The sequence below is a fragment of the Silurus aristotelis genome, assembly GCF_946808225.1.
Source record: "Silurus aristotelis genome assembly, chromosome: 5".
Lineage (NCBI taxonomy): Eukaryota > Metazoa > Chordata > Actinopteri > Siluriformes > Siluridae > Silurus > Silurus aristotelis.
Window position 1 is genome coordinate 23,104,123 of NC_139578.1, and position 19,967 is coordinate 23,124,089.

The 19,967-nt window shown below is 41.1% G+C and overlaps 1 protein-coding gene across 2 annotated transcripts; it reads left to right on the forward strand.

The window, feature by feature from the left end:
* The first annotated feature begins 1,507 nt into the window (after nucleotides 1–1,507).
* fxr2 (FMR1 autosomal homolog 2) lies at nucleotides 1,508–18,005 on the forward strand. 2 transcript variants are annotated; one of them, XM_083541464.1, is made up of 18 exons: nucleotides 1,508–1,910; nucleotides 2,060–2,254; nucleotides 4,912–4,964; nucleotides 6,357–6,450; nucleotides 6,906–6,977; nucleotides 9,255–9,403; nucleotides 9,714–9,807; nucleotides 9,921–10,037; nucleotides 10,359–10,529; nucleotides 10,911–10,989; nucleotides 12,928–13,037; nucleotides 13,166–13,252; nucleotides 14,513–14,732; nucleotides 14,926–15,105; nucleotides 15,228–15,428; nucleotides 15,522–15,620; nucleotides 15,838–15,932; nucleotides 16,151–18,005. In XM_083541464.1, exons 2-18 carry the CDS (start codon nucleotides 2,204–2,206, stop codon nucleotides 16,259–16,261), a joined length of 1,983 nt encoding a protein of 660 aa, XP_083397590.1. In that variant the 5' UTR covers nucleotides 1,508–1,910; nucleotides 2,060–2,203; the 3' UTR covers nucleotides 16,262–18,005. The 2 variants fall into 2 exon arrangements, with proteins under 2 accessions (XP_083397590.1, XP_083397589.1); XM_083541463.1 differs by having other exon boundaries at nucleotides 1,542–1,910; nucleotides 12,928–13,070.
* Nucleotides 18,006–19,967: the final 1,962 nt, after the last annotated feature.

Sequence of the window (19,967 nt, forward strand, 5' to 3'; positions counted from 1 at the left end):
TCAAGGTTTCAAGGCAGAACCCAGCATCACACTGCCTCAGCCAGCTTGCACTCTGAGCAGTCTGATTCTACACAGCGCAATATGCAGCAAACTGCGATGCACTGTGTGTTCTGACACCTTTCTATCCCAACCCACATTATCTTTTCAAGCAAATTTGCTACTGATGCTCTTTTGTCAGATTAAACCAAACAGACTAGCCTTTACTCCCCATGCACTTTGGTGAACTTTGGGAGCCCATGACCACCTCACAAGTTCACAGATTTTCCTTCTTTGAAACTCTTTTGCTAGGTACTAACCACTACATACACAAACACCCTCACATGATATGTAGATTCTCTGACCCAGTTGTCCGGCCACCACAAGTTGTTTTGTCAAAGGCTCTCGGATCTCTATATTTGCCCATTAATTTAGAATTTACTGTTCACTTGCTGCCTTATTTGTGCAACCAGTTAAAAGGTGTCATTGTAACAAAATAAATAAGTATTATTCACTGCAGTGGTTCTAATGTTATGCACTGTATAATATTTTTGCACTAATGATGAGTGGAAAAAGTTGACTACATTATATACCATTTTCAAATGGAAGAGCAAATTATGTGCAAATTGTTCGCAAAACTCACTAGGGCACTTTCTTTTGAGACAGGAATGATCTGCATTCTTATGATCATAGCCCAGGTTTATTTTATAATTTAAATTCAATAGTACAAATATTGGCAGATATATATTATATTAGAAGCATGGTGCCAGTATACTGGCTATCTCACAGCTCCAGTGTTCCTGGGTTGATCCTGATCTGTGATTCTGTCTACACTGTGTAGTTTCTTGTGGGGTTTCCAGTTTTTTCCCGCTCTCCAAAAACATGCAAGTAGATGTTTGCTGTACAAAATTTTTCCTAGGTTTGTGCTTGTTTGAATGTGTGTGTGTGTGTGTGTGTGTGTGTGTGTGTGTGTGTGTGTGTGTGTGTGTGTGTGTGTGTTTGAATGTGTTTGAATGTGTGTGTGTGTGTGTGTGTGTGTGTGTGTGTGTGTGTGTGTTTGAATGTGTGTGTGTGTGTGTGTGTGTGTGTGTGTGTGTGTGTGTGTGTGTGTGTGTGTGTGTGTGTGTGTGTGTCCACTGTTTCACTTACATCCCATTCAGGGTTTGTGCCAAATAGTAAAATGTGCATATAATATTTACATGCAAAATTGTGAGATAGATAGATAGATAGATAGATAGATAGATAGATAGATAGATAGATAGATAGATAGATAGATAGATAGATAGATAGATAGATAGATAGATAGATAGATAGATAGTTGTGGACATGTGTGTACACAAATGGTTTTGTGAATCAGTATGGATTGTGGAACGAGCCGGCTAAATTTAGCCCAGAGAAACTACCACCAATCAGCAGTTCAGGCACTGGGTTTGTGTTGCCCAGCCTCTGCCGTCTCCTCCAAAGGGCAAAGCTGTACATTTTGATTGGCAGGGATTCTGTGCAATCGCCGCGGCCTAAGCGGACTGTGGGCGTGGCCTGTGGTGGCAGGGGTGTGCATTTGGGGGGTCATTCCCTGTCGCGGATTTTCACTCGGACGGCGCGCGTGCGAGGGCAGGACGGGCCACCGTGGGGCTGAGAGCGAGTTGCCGGGCGAGCAGCACAGTCTGAAACGAGCTACACGACCCTCCGAGGCAGTTCGTAAATACGCCATAACTCACTCCCACTGTCCCCTACACATAAACAGTAAGACTTACTTGCTGTGCTATTTAGCTAGTAGCCCGGCAACCGATAGAGGAGGTGTTCGCAAGCGCTAATTAGCGACCATTAGCTGTTTGCTAACATCGCCTGAGACATTAGCCGAGAGCCTGCATCCTGACCAGAGCAGCTAGCTGCGTTAGCCGGACCGGCGCGGCTCCTCTGTCCGAACAACACAAGTAAGATCAGTCTCTGGATCAACCTGCGGCTAGCCCTCTAGTGCTAACATTACCGTTACTGAGTTATAACCCGAGCGTAATCAAAAACAGGGGGTGTCTAAGGGGAGCTAGCAGGCTAACCACAGACATCTCTTTGCTAACTTATCCAGCCCCTCTCCCTCCACACCGAAACGCTGGAAATCCGCAAGCGGCCGGAGACGGGCGAAGGGCCGGCGAAGCTGGGGCTGTTAGCAGAGCCGCACGGTGGAGGAGTTCCCCCGGAGAGGCAGAGCGGGGCGGACACAGCGGCCGCCATGGACGGGCTGCCGGTGGAGGTGCGCGGCTCCAACGGGGCCTTCTACAAGGTAACTCCACTGCAGCACATTTCACTGAAACACGCTCACGGTGTCTGAACGCCGAGACAGATCTCAAACGGCTTGTCCTGAGACTCACTGAGGCAGGATGCTGTATCGTCTCACGCATGACGCGAGGTTCGCCATCATGTTGTGCAGGAGGCCCTGAGATACCGTGAGCTCGCTTTTTCCAGGGTTCGTGCGCAGCTCCGGTCAACACTGAAGGCGCTCCAGGGAATTGTGGAAAATCCAGCAAGTGATGTAGAAAAATGTGGTGTCAGATTAACGTAGCCGACAGACACTAAGGTTCTGATCCAGTTGTGTTTTGTCAATCCCTTATTAGCTGCTTTAATGCATCATCCCATATGAGCATCACACTTTACCTGCTTTGTGATATCTGATGGCCTTGAGCTAAACATAGGAAGTCTGGAATCATATGGGGCAGGCAGCATTAAGACATCTATTTTTCTGAGTTATGAGACACCATGTTGGCCTTTTCAAGGTTGGCCGTTCATTAGGCACATGTCATTAGGCATATATGTCGTTTTACTTAACAGGGCGATACTGTGCCGTATGCACAAACATATCGTCTTGTATTCTAAGTGATCAGAATAGGATTCCCTTTTTGGTTTAATGGTTTCGGGGGTGATCTAGTTTGATTAGAGTGAAGCCAGTCCAGTGTAGGCAAACCGAGGCAGTTTTTAAGGTGCCTGCCTCATTTGTGTAAACCCCACAGTGATCAACCCACATGTTTTATAATAGTCCTATTTGAAAGTTTGGTGTTTTTTATTACAAAGCAAAATGGTTTTAATACTGTAAATCCTAGCTCTGTTTTTCTCACAAGGTTATCATTTGCTGGTAGTAGTATTATTCGCCTCGCACACGTTCTATACTGAGCGGTGACATTAGTTGTTTGAAAGTTGGAGTCTGAGGGAGGACAGCAGGTGGAAAAGGAACAGGTGATCTCAGGCCTGACACTCAACACTCTCTCCAACCCCCCCACGGCTGCTCCGTGCACTCACTGCTCACGGCGTGGCTGAATCCAGTTCAGCTCTGTCGGCATAATTCTAACTCTGATCCGAAGTTAATTTAACTCTGCCTTTTTTCTGTGCTGCCACGTTTTCATTGTTTTCCACTATTGCTTTTTTTTTTATTGGTTTTTATAAGCGTCAATAATACTTAATAAACCTTTGTGAAAATCTAAAATAATTTTACTCGTTATTTCTGCTGTCATTCCTGGGCATTTTTTAGGTTATTGCATTACTGGAAAGATGTTACCGATCGGTCGATATTCAGTTAGTTGCAGTTTAGCTAAAGATTGAACTTTTGATATCACGCTTATATAATGGCTTTCCAGATCTGTGCAGAGATCTGATTACAGTTCCTGGTGCTGCTAAGACATGTGCCAAGGGTTTATTTGCTGTATTAAAAGTGATGGCCTACTGACCAGTTGTTTTTTTCTGCTACATCATAATAAATTAGATGGACATTAGTGGTCACTGCTGATTGGTTTATCAATTAGCCCTCCGATGCAGTCTTTATTGGCACACCCAGAACTTCTCAGACCGCTAAGAGTTTGGCTACGTTCTCACTTGGAAGGGAGGCAAATGTAAGGGACACATTGAATGTTTTTACTCTTCAGGCATGTATCACCACATGGCTACTGTATCATAGTTATGGTCACTTTTCATGCTATAAACCCACCCTTACATAGGATTTGTCTATCCAAGCTGTCGGTTTTAAAACTGATATTGAATACAGTGTAAGTTAGATCTATGTGTACCTAAATGACCCGATCTCTCATTTTAGATACAAGAACAAGAAGCTGAATAAATTGTATTAAATATTAACGTCATGCAATACACTAATATACGCATACATAACTTAAAACCAGTGAGCCTTTTTCACGGAAGTGCACGTGTCTCCAAGCAGGTGGGATTCCGGAGGTCTTGGTTACTGTCTTTATCGCTTCCATTTATTGCTGCTCCTTATTAGGAAGTGTCACCCTGCCAGCACTGTCAGTCACCCTGTGCTTTGGGTTAGAGGTATGTCTTGATAATAACCCGAGTGGTGGCACGATGGATGAGAAACAGATTTTTAAAAAGGGGATCTTGCTCTTTGTGTCTCTCAATTTTAGTGGACATTCAATAATACATATTTCACTTTACCCGTGATGCGAGACAGACTGCCACTTCACACACACGTTTGTCACATACAGTATGTGTGTGTGGGAGGTTGTAGCTCGGTGGATAGGACATTGGACTTTTGATCGGAAGGTCACAAGTTCAAATCCCACCACCACCAAGCTGCCACTGCTGGGCCCTTGAGCAAGGCCCTTAACCCTCCTCTACTCAGTTGTAAGTCGCTCTGGACATTTAAGTGTGTTTGCCCGTATAAGAAACCTGGTCTTACTTTCAAGAGAACCTTAAAGGAACACATTTCCCTTGAGACCATCGATATCAGGACTAGATGAATATGGATAGTAAAAGTAGTGTACCGTTGTGTTTGCTTCCCTCTAAAACGACTGTGCTGACATCAAGAAACTTTTACAACAGATATGATGATTATTTATTTTTTCCCTTAACAAGCAAAGTTTTCCATTTAGTGCCTTTTCCCACCCAGCATCTATTTGACGCTTAACATGCTCTGTTTCCTTTGTTTCCTTTTAGGCGTTCATCAAAGACGTCCACGAAGACTCCCTCACGATAGTTTTTGAAAACAAGTAAGTTTATGTAACTTTTATTGGGCTTTTGGGTAAAGCTATTGGATGTCTCCTGTCTCCTCAACCCATATTGACAGGTTAATTGACTACTAAAACTGTGGCCTACAGGAACACACTTGGAAAGCCACTCATACATTTGATGGTTCAGCAGTAATAAGTGCTGTCAATAACCTAAATGTGCCTGTGTGAATCCCCTTTCTCTCCCTCTGTCTCTTTCTCCCAGCACCTGTGCTACCCCGTCTTTCTGTGTCTCACTCTCTTTTCCATGTCCTGAAACCCTGACACCACCCCCCGCTGTGTCTCAGTTTGTGTTCGCTCTCGAAATTTCTACTCCTTTCCATTCTGTCCGTTGGTTTAAACATTCATGTTGTTGACCAATTTCCGAATGATCAGTATACTTACTTGGGTCATATTTTATCTATATCATACTGCGCTAGCACAGTCCCCTTCGTTTTATCTCTGTCAGTCCTGATGAGGCTGAGACAAATATAGCTCTATGAGATATGTGAACTCTGGTGGGGGTTGATGACGTCGCTGGCATTCTTGGACTGGATACGTTGACCTACCATTAACTACAGCTCTAGCCATTCACCTGTGCATTTAAGTAAATACTTCAGTTTTGGATAATTCTGGATTTAAAATTGGGCTGTGTACTAAGAAGTGGTTGAGTGAAATCAAAAGCAGACATTGGAGTACCTTTTGTGCCCCATTAGGATTTTTTTTAAACTATGACTCACTTTACAGATTAAGATGTTTGTTGGATTTGTGTCTTGGTGGCAGTCTTTGTCCCTCACTCTCTCACATGTGTACCAAAAAGGTCTGATACAAACAGCATGATGGCATGTGTGAAAATACATTGTTTAAGCAATTTTGAGTGCAAAAACCAGGGAAGACCAACATGACATTTGTGCTATTACTAACCACAGGTTATTGACAAGATGTTATATGTGTGAACAGAAGCCTATATATTAACAGGATGAAGGATAATGTTTTATTTATGGTGTGTCATGCTGACACGTTCTAAAGTGACAAGTTCAAAACCTTAAAGTGACAGCGAGGGGAGGAGGGTAAATCGTGGCAAAAAAGAACAGAAAATTCCTTTAGGTATTTAGGCATTTGTGGTAAAAAGTCTTCAATAATGTGGTATTGGACTGCATAAACATTTAAGAACTTCTTTCAGATAACATGTGATGTCTTATTTATTAAGAGCTGCATTCTGTATAATGGGAAAAACTGTATGAATGCCACACTAATTTGGTCAGGGTATGCTGCTGATGTTGATGGGTCTGAGTGTATAAACGGTAAATAAAACGGATATCACTTATAAGCTAGAACAGGTTGCTGTTTAAGATACTAATAAATGCATATATTTATTCTTTATTTTAATAATAGCTGGCAACCAGAGAGACAGTTGCCATTCAGTGATGTGAGGTTGCCACCCCCATCCGACTACCACAAGGACATCGGCGAGGGACAGGAGGTGGAGGTAGGGCTGATGTTACCCTAGACACCTATCCTCCAGATCACAACTTAACACACCCTTGTTAACCATTGCAGTGTGTAAGATCACCTTGCATGTTCCTTTGTTCTCAACATGACAGCTGTTGTGGGCTATTAGCAAATGTGGCTGACCTTTAGAAAATGCTGAACCACATGACCACATAAATGCTCAATCTGCGTTTATCTGCTTTTGCTTTTTCTATATGTTGTAGTGTTTTTTTTTTTAGTAAACATCTGAGTCTCTTTCCCTAAGCTCACTAAATCCAAGCTTTCTCTAAAAGATATGCACGTGTTCATACTTTTGTCAGATGGAAGTCATTCTAAGTGGTCAGCATTGCTGTTAGGTCACCATTATAATCAATAAATATAATCAATAATCAATGCTCTCACTCTCCAGCCTCACCTTTACATGTTCCCCTGTTTTCATATGCTATGTGCCAGGTCTACTCTCGAGCAAATGAACAGGAACCCTGCGGCTGGTGGCTGGCGAGGGTGAGGATGATGAAGGGCGAGGTAAGTCTGAGACTGGAGCTTCACCACACGTGTGTCTGTGTGTACACAAAGGAAGTCTCATTCATTGTTCAGCTGCTGTAGCTAAATGTAGCTGTTTATTCCATCATGAGCAGCATGAAATCTGTGAGGGTCATACCCAATTCACATCCAGTTCTGTGTTTCAAAATATAGCTCAGAGGAGAAAACTGAACAACTGATTATGGATTTATAGACATGGAGGCATCTAAATGATCACGATTTGGACAGAGATGCTCATTGTGTATTGCATATTTGAAGTAATTCCTTTTGTGGGTTAATACAGATTTGTTTGCATTGTGTAAAGGGACACTGTCATTTACATTCACTTTTTGTCAGTATTTTGTGGTTAGTGCATTGTTCTCTAATGGGATAAAATGCTGGCGCTTTGGACACTATAACATGGATTATCAGTTAAAGCAAAAACACCGGGGACATAAACCGTATAATTTAACTGCCAGTGTTCATAAAACAAGACTGAGCAGTGGAAAAGCCTCTGTGAACATGTGTTCCTTTCACATCTTTGACAATGGGATTGTGATTCTTTGATTGTTGAAGATGAAAGCATTTTTAAAAGTGAGACATTTGTCTGAGGGTGGACACTTGTTTATGTTGACAATAAGGTTAACACTTTAGATATTTGTAAAAATGAGTCCTGCTTCTAGATTAAACGTCTGCTTTATTTTGTTTCGAGTGTTTTATAAAAAAAAAAAAAAAAAAAAAGTGAGACGAATAGGTGAGATCCCATAGCACTAAGCTCTATCGATGTTCAAAAAATATTACGATCTTTTGAAGCCGACTAATGTTCTAAGCTAATTTAATTGTAATTAAACGTACATGTTGCTCAGCCATGACGTGTCGAAATTGAGTTTTCATAATGGTCGTATTGTTTATCGCAGTAATTCCAGAGGTGATTAATTTTTTAATTAGATGGCCAGCGCACAACGCTGCTTAGTCTTAAAGCTGAATCCTGGCGATCAGGCATACATCTACCATGAGCTCTTTTTAATTTTACATTTTAATTTTTTTTGTACCCTCAAACTGAGTGTGAATATTGATAGAGGCGTTTCAAGCCCTTCGGGAGCACATTTTAACCTAATAGCACAGATACTTGACCCAATTACCCATAAACGTACCTCTTAGTTATGACTTTGTCATTAAAGAGAGTTGTATAAGCAGTGTCCATGTTGGAGCCTTTTTTTTTTTTTTTTACCATTGAAGCATGTTTTTATGCTTCACTTAATTTGAGGCTGTGAATGGTTAAAATTGTCCCTAATGCTCAAACAGACCGTACCAAATTGAGTGTGCTTTATTTTAAGACGTTCTGAGGTCCTCATGTTGACCAATTTGGCTTCGTGTCCAATGCTGTTATAATCTCTGCATTTTGTTTGGGCACAGTGGTGCATGCTATCATGCTGGAAAGTGGTGGAATGATAGTGGTGGAGTGTGTGCAGCAGCACCCTGGTGAAAATACTGCATAACGCACGATGGTGTTCTCGACACATCTCAACACATACCGATGGCCTTGTAATTTAGTTAAGACAACACATAATACGCCACATATGTAATATGCCACATTAAAGCATCTTCTGGTTTTTAATATGATGCTAGAATTGCATCTCATCTGCTCCATCACCAGCACAGTAGTACATCAGCACACCTGACTAGGTTATGTAACAGTTCTTTTGATTCTGCCTCTGATTAAAAATGATGTGATTAGGGTAAATGGGTCTGGTCCGGGATCAACACGTGAGTGTCTGTCTTGCTGCAGTGTTCCCAAAGATCATTTAAAGCTAGTATGTGCAGTATCTTTTGTCAAAGCTGTTTTAGAAATAAAACTGAATTGAAGTTATTGACCTGATTCAGAGAAATTATCTGCCAGTACATTTATCAACACAATCGATGCTTAAATAATATATATATATTTTTTGCTGCATTTATTACACAACATTAAGCCATCTTTGATCTTTAGATGGAGGTTAGCTTGCGATAGAAAGGGCGTTGTTAGTGCACGACTTGTCCGTTATCTTTTATTGCGAAGAGTTATTTGTCATTACCCGTGGTTTTTAGTTGCAGTTCTTGTACATATTTTTCCAGTTAGATTTGCTGTATATAAAGGTTTTAATTTTATACTATTAGCTTGTTAGCTGGCTTCATGTAGTTTTAATTTGCGACATATATTGTTTATATAGAGGCAGATTTATATATATTTCAGTAAATTAGGTCTCATCGTTTGGAGTTTTAACCTGTTTGTGTTTTCAGTTCTATGTGATCGAGTATGCTGCGTGTGATGCCACATACAACGAAATTGTCACAGCCGAAAGAATCCGGCCTGTCAACCCCAACAGCCCTTCCACTCGAAACTCCTTCTACAAAACTACCATCGCTGTGCCCGAGGACCTCAGAGAAATGTAAGGATGATGTCCTCATACACACACAAAAATGTCATGACAAATGTCATTTTAATTTTAATAATATTCATTTAAAAAGGCAAAAAATAATCTAATTTGAATAATTAGGTGTTGCAGTGTCTAACACCTCATACAGGACTGTTGAAGGCTTCTAGCCAAGTCGTTCATTAACCACAGAATAATTAATTAGCTCTGATAGACAGACATGTGTATACAACAAGTGCAGTGTTTTGTGAATGATGTATTTGAAGTGGGCTAAAAGGAGATCGATCGTTTTTTTTTTTTTCTTCCTCTTGCTAAAATCTTGCAGTTGTTTAACCGACAACATCCACAAAGACTTCAGGAAAGCAATCGGAGCCAACTGCGTCTTCTACAACACTTCATCACATGAACTGATCGTACTGGTTAGTACTTTTCTCTCTTTCAGCTTCTATCGTTCTCCTTTATTATTCTTTCGTTGTAGTAATTTCTTTGCCTGAGTGCACAGTAATGGAACAGGAATGCTGTCTTTCCACAGTCCACGAACGACTCCACAGTGAAGCGTGCCTCCCTTCTGAGTGACATGCACTTCCGCAGCATTCGCACCAAGCTTATGCTCATGTCCCGCAACGAGGAGGCCACCAAACACCTGGAGGTGCATACGTGCCTATATTTCAAAACATTCAAGCATTTCAACTCCTAACTTCTCATTCAGTGAGAGATCGTTTTTTTTCCGCTGTAGCATTTTTATTTCGTCACAGTGACTAGTTTGGTGGGGTTTTTTTGTCTGAAGACCAGATTATTTGTTGAGTAATTGTTAAATATAAGATGTATCAGACAAAAAAAGACCAAAATGCCAGAGTACAAAGAGAGATTAAAAGTAGTACAAACACTGTATGGATTATAACTGCTGTCTGATTAAGCAAGAAAAGAAGCAGAACCCAATGTTTGTCCTGCTGTCTTGTATTTGCTTTAGACGAGTAAACAGCTGGCATCAGCCTATCAGGAGGAGGTACGGGTGCGTGAGGATTTGATGGGTTTGGCCATTGGCTCCCACGGCGCCAACATTCAGCAGGCCCGCAAGGTTCCTGGGGTTACTGCCATCGAGCTCGAGGAGGAGAGCTGCACCTTCAGGATCTACGGAGAGGTGTGTGCTTGAGGGGGAAAAATTAACAGGCAACTGCAGTTGTGATGGTGCATTAATTTTTGGGAGGTGCTGGTATAACATATAGTGCCTAAAGCGTTGCTGTAAACGGGGAATCGATCAAAAAGTGGTGGCCCTCTAGCAACTTTAAACCAGAGGATATTCAAGTTTAATTTAAATATAAAATTAGCATACCTCGAGGATTAACGGAATTTACAACTTAACTGCTAAACAGATTATTGCGTGTCCAGCCCCTCATAACATGTAATAACATTACAGAGCTCTCATGATTACAGCGCTCTGAAACCACCAAAATTAGAATAAAAACAATTTTAAGTGACTGAACACACACTCATTCTTTCCTCTACTGTCTTTCTGCATCAGACGCCAGAAGCTGTGAAACAGGCTCGAGTTTACCTTGAGTTTAAAGAGGACTCCTTCCAGGTACCCAGGAATCTTGTCGGTGAGTTTACCTTGTGGAACAAATTTTTCACATTCTACCTTTAGCATTGACTTTTCAAATCGAACTTGTTTAAAAAGTTTATTGACAGACAGACAGACATTTTCCTCAAAATTCTTTAATCAATAACCCCATAATAGCAACGTAAAAGAAGTTTCTGAAATCTTTATAAATGTATAAAAAAAAAGACGTACATAAGTATTCAGACACTCAAAATTGAGCCCAGGTGCATCCAGTTTCCACTGATCATCCTTGAGATGTTTCTACAGTTTGATTGGAATAAATTCAGTTGATTGGACATGATTTTGAAAGCCACACCTCCCTATATAAGGTCTGCGAGTTAACTGTGCATGTCAGAGCACAAACCAGGCCAAGAAGTCTTACGAATTGTCTCTAGACCTCTGAGACAGGATTGTATTGAGGCACAGCTCTGTGGAAGGGTACAGAAAAATTTCTGCAGCTTTGAAGGTCCCAATGAGCACAGTGGCCTCCATCATTCGTAAATGGAAAAAGTTTAGAACCACCAGGACTCTTCCTAGTGTGCACCGCCTAGCCAAACTGAGCGATCTGGGGAGAAAAGCCTTAGACCAGGAAGTGACCAAGAACCCGATGGTCACTCTAAAATTGTTCCAGCTTTTCTCTGTGAGGAGAGAGGAACCTTTCAGAAAAACAGCCTTCACTGCAACACTCCACCAATCAGCCCTGTATTGTAGAGTGGCCAGGTGAAAGCCATTCCTGACATCCCACCTGTAGTTTGCCAAAAGGACTGAAGGACTCTAAGACCACGAGAATCCAAGATTGAATTGAATGCAAAGCGTCATGTCTGGAGGAAACCAGGCACCGATTATCACCTGGCTAATACCATCCTTACAGTGAAGCATGGTGGTGGCAGCATCATGCTGTGAGGATGTTTTTTCACCGGCAGGAACTTGGGGACTTGTCAGGATCGAGGAAAAGATGAATGCAGCAGTACAGAGTATCTACAGAGACATCCTTGATGAAAACCTGCTTCAGAGCTTAACTTAATCATGCATTTTATCTGTTCTGAATGAACCTCAAATTAATACTATTCAATATAAAAAAAAACACTAACTCATTGTAACATGTTATAAATATTGATTTCACTCAAATCTCTTTCACTGTTTAAATTATTTTAGACTTAATTAATTTACATTCTGGAAATTATTATTTTAATATATATATATTTTTTGTCAAGCTTCTATCGTTACATGGGTTTTCTTTGTTTGTGTTTTTGTTTTTTTGTGTGTTTTGTGTTTTGTTTTAATTGCTCTTTAGCCACTTTGCCTTAAGGACCAAATTGGTGGAGGGCTGCAGTTTTTTTAGAACGTTGTCCCATGTCCTCACAGGATCTCTGGAGAATGGTCAGAGTGACTAAAATGTTTGTAGCCTTCCCCAGATCTCTACAAGCAGTTTCTTTATCCCTGTTTTTTTGCTCTGATAGTCCTCCGTATGGACTTTTATAGGCGTGTGAGCCTTTCCAAATCATGTCCAATCCATTTAATTTACCACAGGTGGACTGCAGGCAGGGTGTAAAAACATCTCAGCAATGATCAAGAGAAATGGGAGGCACCTGAGCAAAATTTCAAGTGTTGTTGATAAGGGTCTGAATATTTATGTACTAATGTGATATTTTTATTTTATTTTCATATAATAAATATTTATACTCTATAGAATTCAATCTTTACTTTGTCATTGTTGTACTGAGCTTAGTGTAGATTAATTGGGGGGTGGGGGGGGGGGGATGTTTGAATGATTGAAGTATCAGGCTCCAACATAAAATAAATCTGACCCATCTGTATTAGGAAATTATTACTGCTATGAGTGCCAGGTTGTTAGACTCTCTAATTAAATTTTTCGTTTTACACTCACTATAAGATAAAAATATTAGATACTTTTAAACCATTCTCTTTTGCTTCCTAGGCAAGGTTATTGGGAAAAGTGGCAAAATCATCCAGGAAATCGTGGACAAGTCTGGTGTGGTGCGTGTTCGAATCGAAGGGGACAACGACAAAAAGCTGCCCAGAGAGGAGGTAAAGCAGATTTTGCACCACCTTACATCAGTAGTTGAGTCTAGACCTCTTGATGCTTTGTCGATATTAATTGTATGTATTCGATTTTACACTATAACTTTTGTATATGTTTGTTTCCTCTTTTGCAGGGTATGGTTCCCTTCATCTTTGTAGGAACCAAAGAAAACATCAGTAATGCCCAGGCTTTGCTGGAGTACCATGTGGCCTACTTGCAGGTTAGCCAACTGCTGGAGTTACCATATGTGTGTCTGACTGAATACTGCTCAGTCATCACGTGACATGGTACAGCATACACCTGTTGTTTTATTCTGGCACTACCAGCACACCATGGAGATGTTTTTAGAGCCGGTTGCTGACTCAGAGTTCGGAGTTGTCTTTTTAAACCCCGACTGCTCCGAGTCAATTAAAATACACTGACAACTAGAATAGAAGCTTATAGATTTTGTTTCCAGGTTTGATAACATGCATTTATACATTTCTACATCCAATCAGTAGATTATCATCTCTTTGTATGTTATAATATACATACCTCATAACGTATTTAATTTAATTAAAAGGCTGAAAACACAGAATAGAATCATTCATGTAGACACATTGTATCTAGCTGGGTTTTTTTTTTTTGTTTTTTTGCTCCTTTGTTCACAAAACCGAGTGGTGAAATGTTTCATTTTAAAAGATTTTTTATTCCGTTGATCATTTTCATTATCAGCATTTTTTTACACTTCACACCTGCAAAAATCTGCAAGAAAATGTTATCACCTGTGGCATTATACTATGCAAAGGGACTATCCAAATTGCTACCTTTTCATCTTTACCCCGACTTGCTAACAGTCAAAGCTCCACCTCGGTTGAACTCAAAACACCTTATGACTACAATGACTTCATAGTGCTTTAAGGTTTTTTGTTTTGTTTTTTAAGTCTAAGATCAGAAGCTACTTGAGAGATGGAAGGTCAACTTTCAAATGCTATCTAAATTTTAGAAACGATTACGCAGGCATATGGCTTTAATTATTCGCAGAAATGTTACCATGTTAAGCTCACAGCCACTCTGGAGACAGTGGCTCAATCTAAACTGGTCACCTGACGTACTCCCTCATGGAAAGCTGCTGATCACACCTCTCTTAACCACTACTAGCTAAAGATAGTCATTAGGGCAGGGCCAGGGGGCTTTTTAGGGGTTCAGAGAATGTTGGTGGATGGATTACATGCTATATGGCCCTGTGATTCCCAGAATAGCCTGTCAGCCCTGCACTAGCCCTCAGTGTACCACACTTCAGCTGTTATTTAGTGATACAACTGTCACTGCACCCTCTCACATTTACTTTTTATTATTATAACATACTGCCTTTGTAGTCGCCTGTTTTAATTAGCCACCATTGTACATAAATAGATAGATATATATAGGCACAGGTGATCATACCGTGCTTGTGTCTATTAAGTAATAATCAAGCCCACTTGTTTTTCCCCAATGTCAGGAAGTGGAACAGTTGCGTCTGGAGCGGCTACAGATTGATGAACAGCTTCGTCAGATTGGTGTTGGTTATCGTGCCGCCCCAAGCCGCTCCGGTGCACCTGGAGCCGGGGAACGTGAAAGGGGATACCAGACTGATGAAAGTAGCAACTCTCTACAGACCTCCCGTACATACGGTGGGCGAGGCCGTGGCCGCAAGCCGAATAATGCATACTCTGGTTATGGTAAGTTAAAACAAAAGTTATGGCGTCAGGAAATAATTAATCATTTTATTGCGTAAACAACCTAAACAATGCCAATCAAATCAAATGACTAATCGGAATGTATTGCCTTTGCTGAAGAATATTTTAGACAACATGATCAACACTACAATTTATTATAATAAACCTGATGACTTCTAACATTTACCCCTGATAGGAACCAATTCTGAGATGTCCAATGCCTCAGAATCTGAGGATCTGGCTGAGCGAGATTCTAGGCCACGGGGAGTGGGGGGTGAGGAGAGAGGCTCCCGGAGAGGAGGCCGTGGCCGAGGATCTAGCACAGGCAGAGGCCGTGGAGGCCCAGGATCCCGCAGCTCGAACACAATCAGCTCAGGTATAAGCTTGTATGATAGCTGAGGCCAGCTGAGGATTGTGTTGTATCAGTGGACTTAGTAGCAGTGTGTGTAGTTTTCTGTGTATGTCTAACTTACTATATCTCATACTTTATTTCATTAGTGTTGAAGGACCCTGACAGTAACCCCTACTCTCTGCTGGAGGGTGAAGGCGATCTGGGTGGAGACACGGATGCCAGTGAGAGCATGGGTGGTAATGACCGGCGTAGACGTTCCCGCCGTCGCCGTAATGACCAGGAGCCCAGCGTGATTGATGCTGCCAATGAGTCAGACGGCCAGGCAGCTACTAGTGAGAATGGACTGGGTAAGAAGAGTAATTTGAAGTGCTTTTGATAATATGAAAACGCTTCCCTTAAATCAAGCCGTGCTTGATTTGTATCATTTCCACACTTTTCAGAAGACGATGGCAAACCACAGAGGCGCAACAGGAGCCGCCGTCGCCGTAACCGAGCCACCCAACCAGAGGGGAGCTCTGCCAGCCGTGACAGACAGCCAGGTAAGGGACATGTTTGTAATAACGAATAAAAAACTATTTAGTAATTTCATAAATGCTGAAATTGTAAATATTTCAAATATTTCAGCTATAATGCGAGTATGCAGTATCTAGACCGGGCTCAGAATTAAGTGTGTATGCACATTAAGAGAATTGCCCAATCACAGCCCCTTTTTTTTTTTTTATATTATTTTTTATTTTTTTTGATCATCATTTGCAGTTACCGTGGCCGACTTCATCTCTCGTGCAGAATCTCAGAGCCGACAGAACCTTCCAGTGAAGAAAGAAGAAATCCAGCATGCCTCCCTCCCTAAGGTACATGTTCCCATGACTGAAGACATGCTGAGTTTTTAATGCTGTTGGTTTGGCTTAGAATAACTACTGCTAAGAAGAAGAGTGTTTTGGGGGGGGGGTTGTGGAAGAGATCACTTACATTCTTGATTTTGTAGCTAAAGTACATTAATCCAAATTAAAAGTCCTGCAAATGTTTAATATGGGCATTTAACCAATCAACTTGTTGGTTTCTTTAACAGGAGAATGGGACTAGTGTGAATAAGGAAGAGCACACTCCGTCCAAGCGTTCTCCCAGCAATGGCGTGGCATCATCCGGGGAGGCTCTGACCCTGGTGAACGGCGTTTCCTAAATGGAAAACGCAACTCATCAGCTCACCACTCAAGACCATTGTCTAGAGCAAGACACTACAGCGATCTGTCCCTGCTTGCATTTACGTAAACCTTTAAACAGACGAGTGAAAAATCGACTAAAAATCTTGAATTCATATGAGATTGAGGAGAAAAAGATATAAAAAAAAAAATGACACAAGCATCTACTTAAACACTTTAACGGTGTATGTTTATCCTATCTATCAGTACTTAGTGCTTATGTAAGAGAAGCTTGCCAAAAAAGAGCTGGTGGATATGCTTCGAAAAAATCGGACGTAACTGAACACAGGACGTGACGATATGATTTTATTTTCAGACAAACTGTTTTTGTTTTGTTTTTTTGTTTGTCACTGTTGTTGTCGTGTTTTTTTTTTTTGTTTTGTTTTTTTCTCGTTTTTGTTTTTGTGTTTTTTTTCTTCACTGGTGTGGGATTGGTCACATTCCCAAGCAGATGCATCTCTGAAACAGTGTTAGAGGCGAGGGAAGGAGCTAGCCAAGAGATTGGGGAAGTGGGCGGAGCCTCCGGTGTGGCTGCCAGTTGAGGCTAAGGTACTCTAAGATTAAGGTTGTGTTTGTGTGTGTGTGTGTGTGCAGGGGAAAGGAACGACATTGTGCCTTGAATTTGAAATAAAAACTTGAGCATTTTTGTTTTTGTTCATGGAACAACAGCTACTGTTTCTTATGCATTTTTTTTTTTTTTTTCAAGTAAATGAGAATCAAGCTGAGAAAATTATGGCCGAGAGAGAAAGGAAAAAAGGATGTTAGGAGAGGGAAGACGATGAAATTTGATACTAATGCCAAACAGGAATGTAAGAACGTTAACCTGTGGTAGGAGTCATGATCTGGACGAAGTTTATTGTGTGTGCGTGCGTGTGTGTGTGTCTGTGTGTACGTTTGTACATGTGTAGTTAGAATGCAACCGTAGACATAAATTGGGAGAACTGTTACATCGTCTCAGAGCCGACTCTAATGAGAGATGGAGGGAAGCAGCCTTGTGAGTTAAAGAATGGGTGTTCACCTTTCTGAGCTCTGTATTATAGTGGCAAACAGACATGGCTGCATCAGGAACAGCCTCACACACAGACATGGTTAGAGACCTGCCAGACCCTGACAGCTAATTTTACCCAAAACCGATATCCGAACATACATCAGTGCCTCTGACCCCTAAAACACCACTGCTGTTCTGATTGTGTGCAAAAGTGATGATAACTCACCCAGTTGCACTTCTGACACCACAGTAGATGAAGTGGTTTGTACTTGCTGTGCCTGCTAAACACTTGCAAAGGCGATGACGCCTCTGTGGTGCTCTCTACTGGCTGGGCTTGGGTTTTACACAACCTTGTCAAGATTGTATGTTGTGTGGGCAATAGCACAGTCTGAAAAGTTGAGAGCTACATATACATGCGCACGCGCACACACTTGACAGTGTATGTGAATATACAGTACACTTCAGTGTTCTCACTACACACTTTAGACTTCGAGTCTCTCTAGTCAAAAAGGTTTTAATCCACGTTTCTCAAGGGCCAGGCAAGCGTGGTGTTTATTCGGAACAGGATGTCTGTCGCTTTCCTGATTGTCCCAGTAAAAAGACGCAACCGGGGGATTCGTGTGCCCCAACCCCCCTGCCCCCTCTGTGGCTCACGTTACTGTCATCTTGTTTTTTGCTCTCAAACCTTTTTTGGTTGTACTTTTCACATCACAAAAAATAAAATGGAAGTGAAACAATATTTCTGGAATGGCCTTTTTATTTTTTCATTTTATTGTCCAGTGTATTTGTATAGATCATCTTGGGTAATTGTGCTCCTCCTGACAAAAAAGGGTGCAATATTGCCACACAAGCAAGATTCATTCTTTACAATCTTCTCTTGCAGTCAGCACAATTAAATTCTATGTCAATGTGAAAATATGCATGAAAAGGTTCAACAGTAATTCTTCAAGCCACACTTGAAATACACAATGGTTTATCATCAGACCACTTTTAAATGGAAGTAGTGTGGCTTGGAGTACCTATGTGCAAGGTGAAAAGGGCAGCACAGGATTGCGAGTTCTCCCAAACCTTGCTTGTATGGTTTGGTAATAAATGAAGTTATTTCAGTCCTGTAGAAGTCATTTGTGTTGCTAAACGTGTTCACGTGTCTACAACATGCCTGGCTAACCAGAAAGAGCATGATTCATTTAAATGCATTTACGTGCTCTTTTGTGTATGGCCTACTTTTCCTGGTGAGCGCGTCAGAAAGAACATTTTACGAGGGTGTACTGACCTACTGGTCGCAAGAGGGATTAGATGTTTAATTTTAGTAGACTTCAAGCTTTGCTACAGCGCTAATGCTTTTCAGCTTTTCTTTTACAAAACACTGCATGTCCACGTGTTTCAAGTATATAGGTGGAGGCCATGCAGAGTTTGCTATTAGCTCAATTTAAGAAGTTCCAAATTGCTGTGAATCTTACCTCTGCCGACTAGATAGATAGATAGATAGATAGATAGATAGATAGATAGATAGATAGATAGATAGATAGATAGATAGATAGAACTTGTCATTGCATTGTACAGTTACACAGCAACGACATGCAGTTTGGCATCTACCAGAAGTGCAAAATGTAGCAATTGTGAAGATAAATATGTAGCATATTTACAGCATGTGATATATATATATATATATATATATATATATATATATATATATAAGCATATGTACAGTAAATAAATATTAAGGTTATAACAGTGCAGAGACGTGTGGACATTAAGAAGTACAGACAAATTGTTCTAAACTATGGCATTGAAGAGGAATGTGCAGAAGTGAAAGGTTATAAGATTATGGCATTTAAGAAATGTGCAAGTCTACTATATGTATGTGTATATATGTATGTGTATAAATATACAGTGAGGAAAATAAGTATTTGAACACCCTGCTATTTTGCAAGTTCTCCCACTTAGAAATCATGGAGGGGTCTGAAATTGTCATCGTAGGTGCATGTCCACTGTGAGAGACATAATCTAACAAGTAAAAATCCAAAAAAATCACAATATATGATTTTTTTTTAACTATTTATTTGTATGATACCAGCTGCAAATAAGTATTTGAACACCTGTCTATCAGCTAGAATTCTGACCCTCAAAGACCTATTAGTCTGCCTTTAAAATGTCCACCTCCACTACATTTATTATCCTAAATTAGATGCACCTGTTTGAGGTCGTTAGCTGCATAAAGACACCTGTCCACCCCATACAATCAGTAAGAATCCAACTACTAACATGGCCAAGACCAAAGAGCTGTCCAAAGACACTAGAGACAAAATTGTACACCTCCACAAGGCTGGAAAGGGCTACGGGGAAATTGCCAAGCAGCTTGGTGATAAAAGGTCCACTGTTGGAGCAATCATTAGAAAATGGAAGAAGCTAAACATGACTGTCAATCTCCCTCGGACTGGGGCTCCATGCAAGATCTCACCTCGTGGGGTCTCAATGATCCTAAGGAAGGTGAGAAATCAGCCCAGAACTACACGGGAGGAGCTGGTCAATGACCTGAAAAGAGCTGGGACCACCGTTTCCAAGGTTACTGTTGGTAATACACTAAGACGTCATGGTTTGAAATCATGCATGGCACGGAAGGTTCCCCTGCTTAAACCAGCACATGTCCAGGCACGTCTTAAGTTTGCCAATGACCATTTGGATGATCCAGAGGAGTC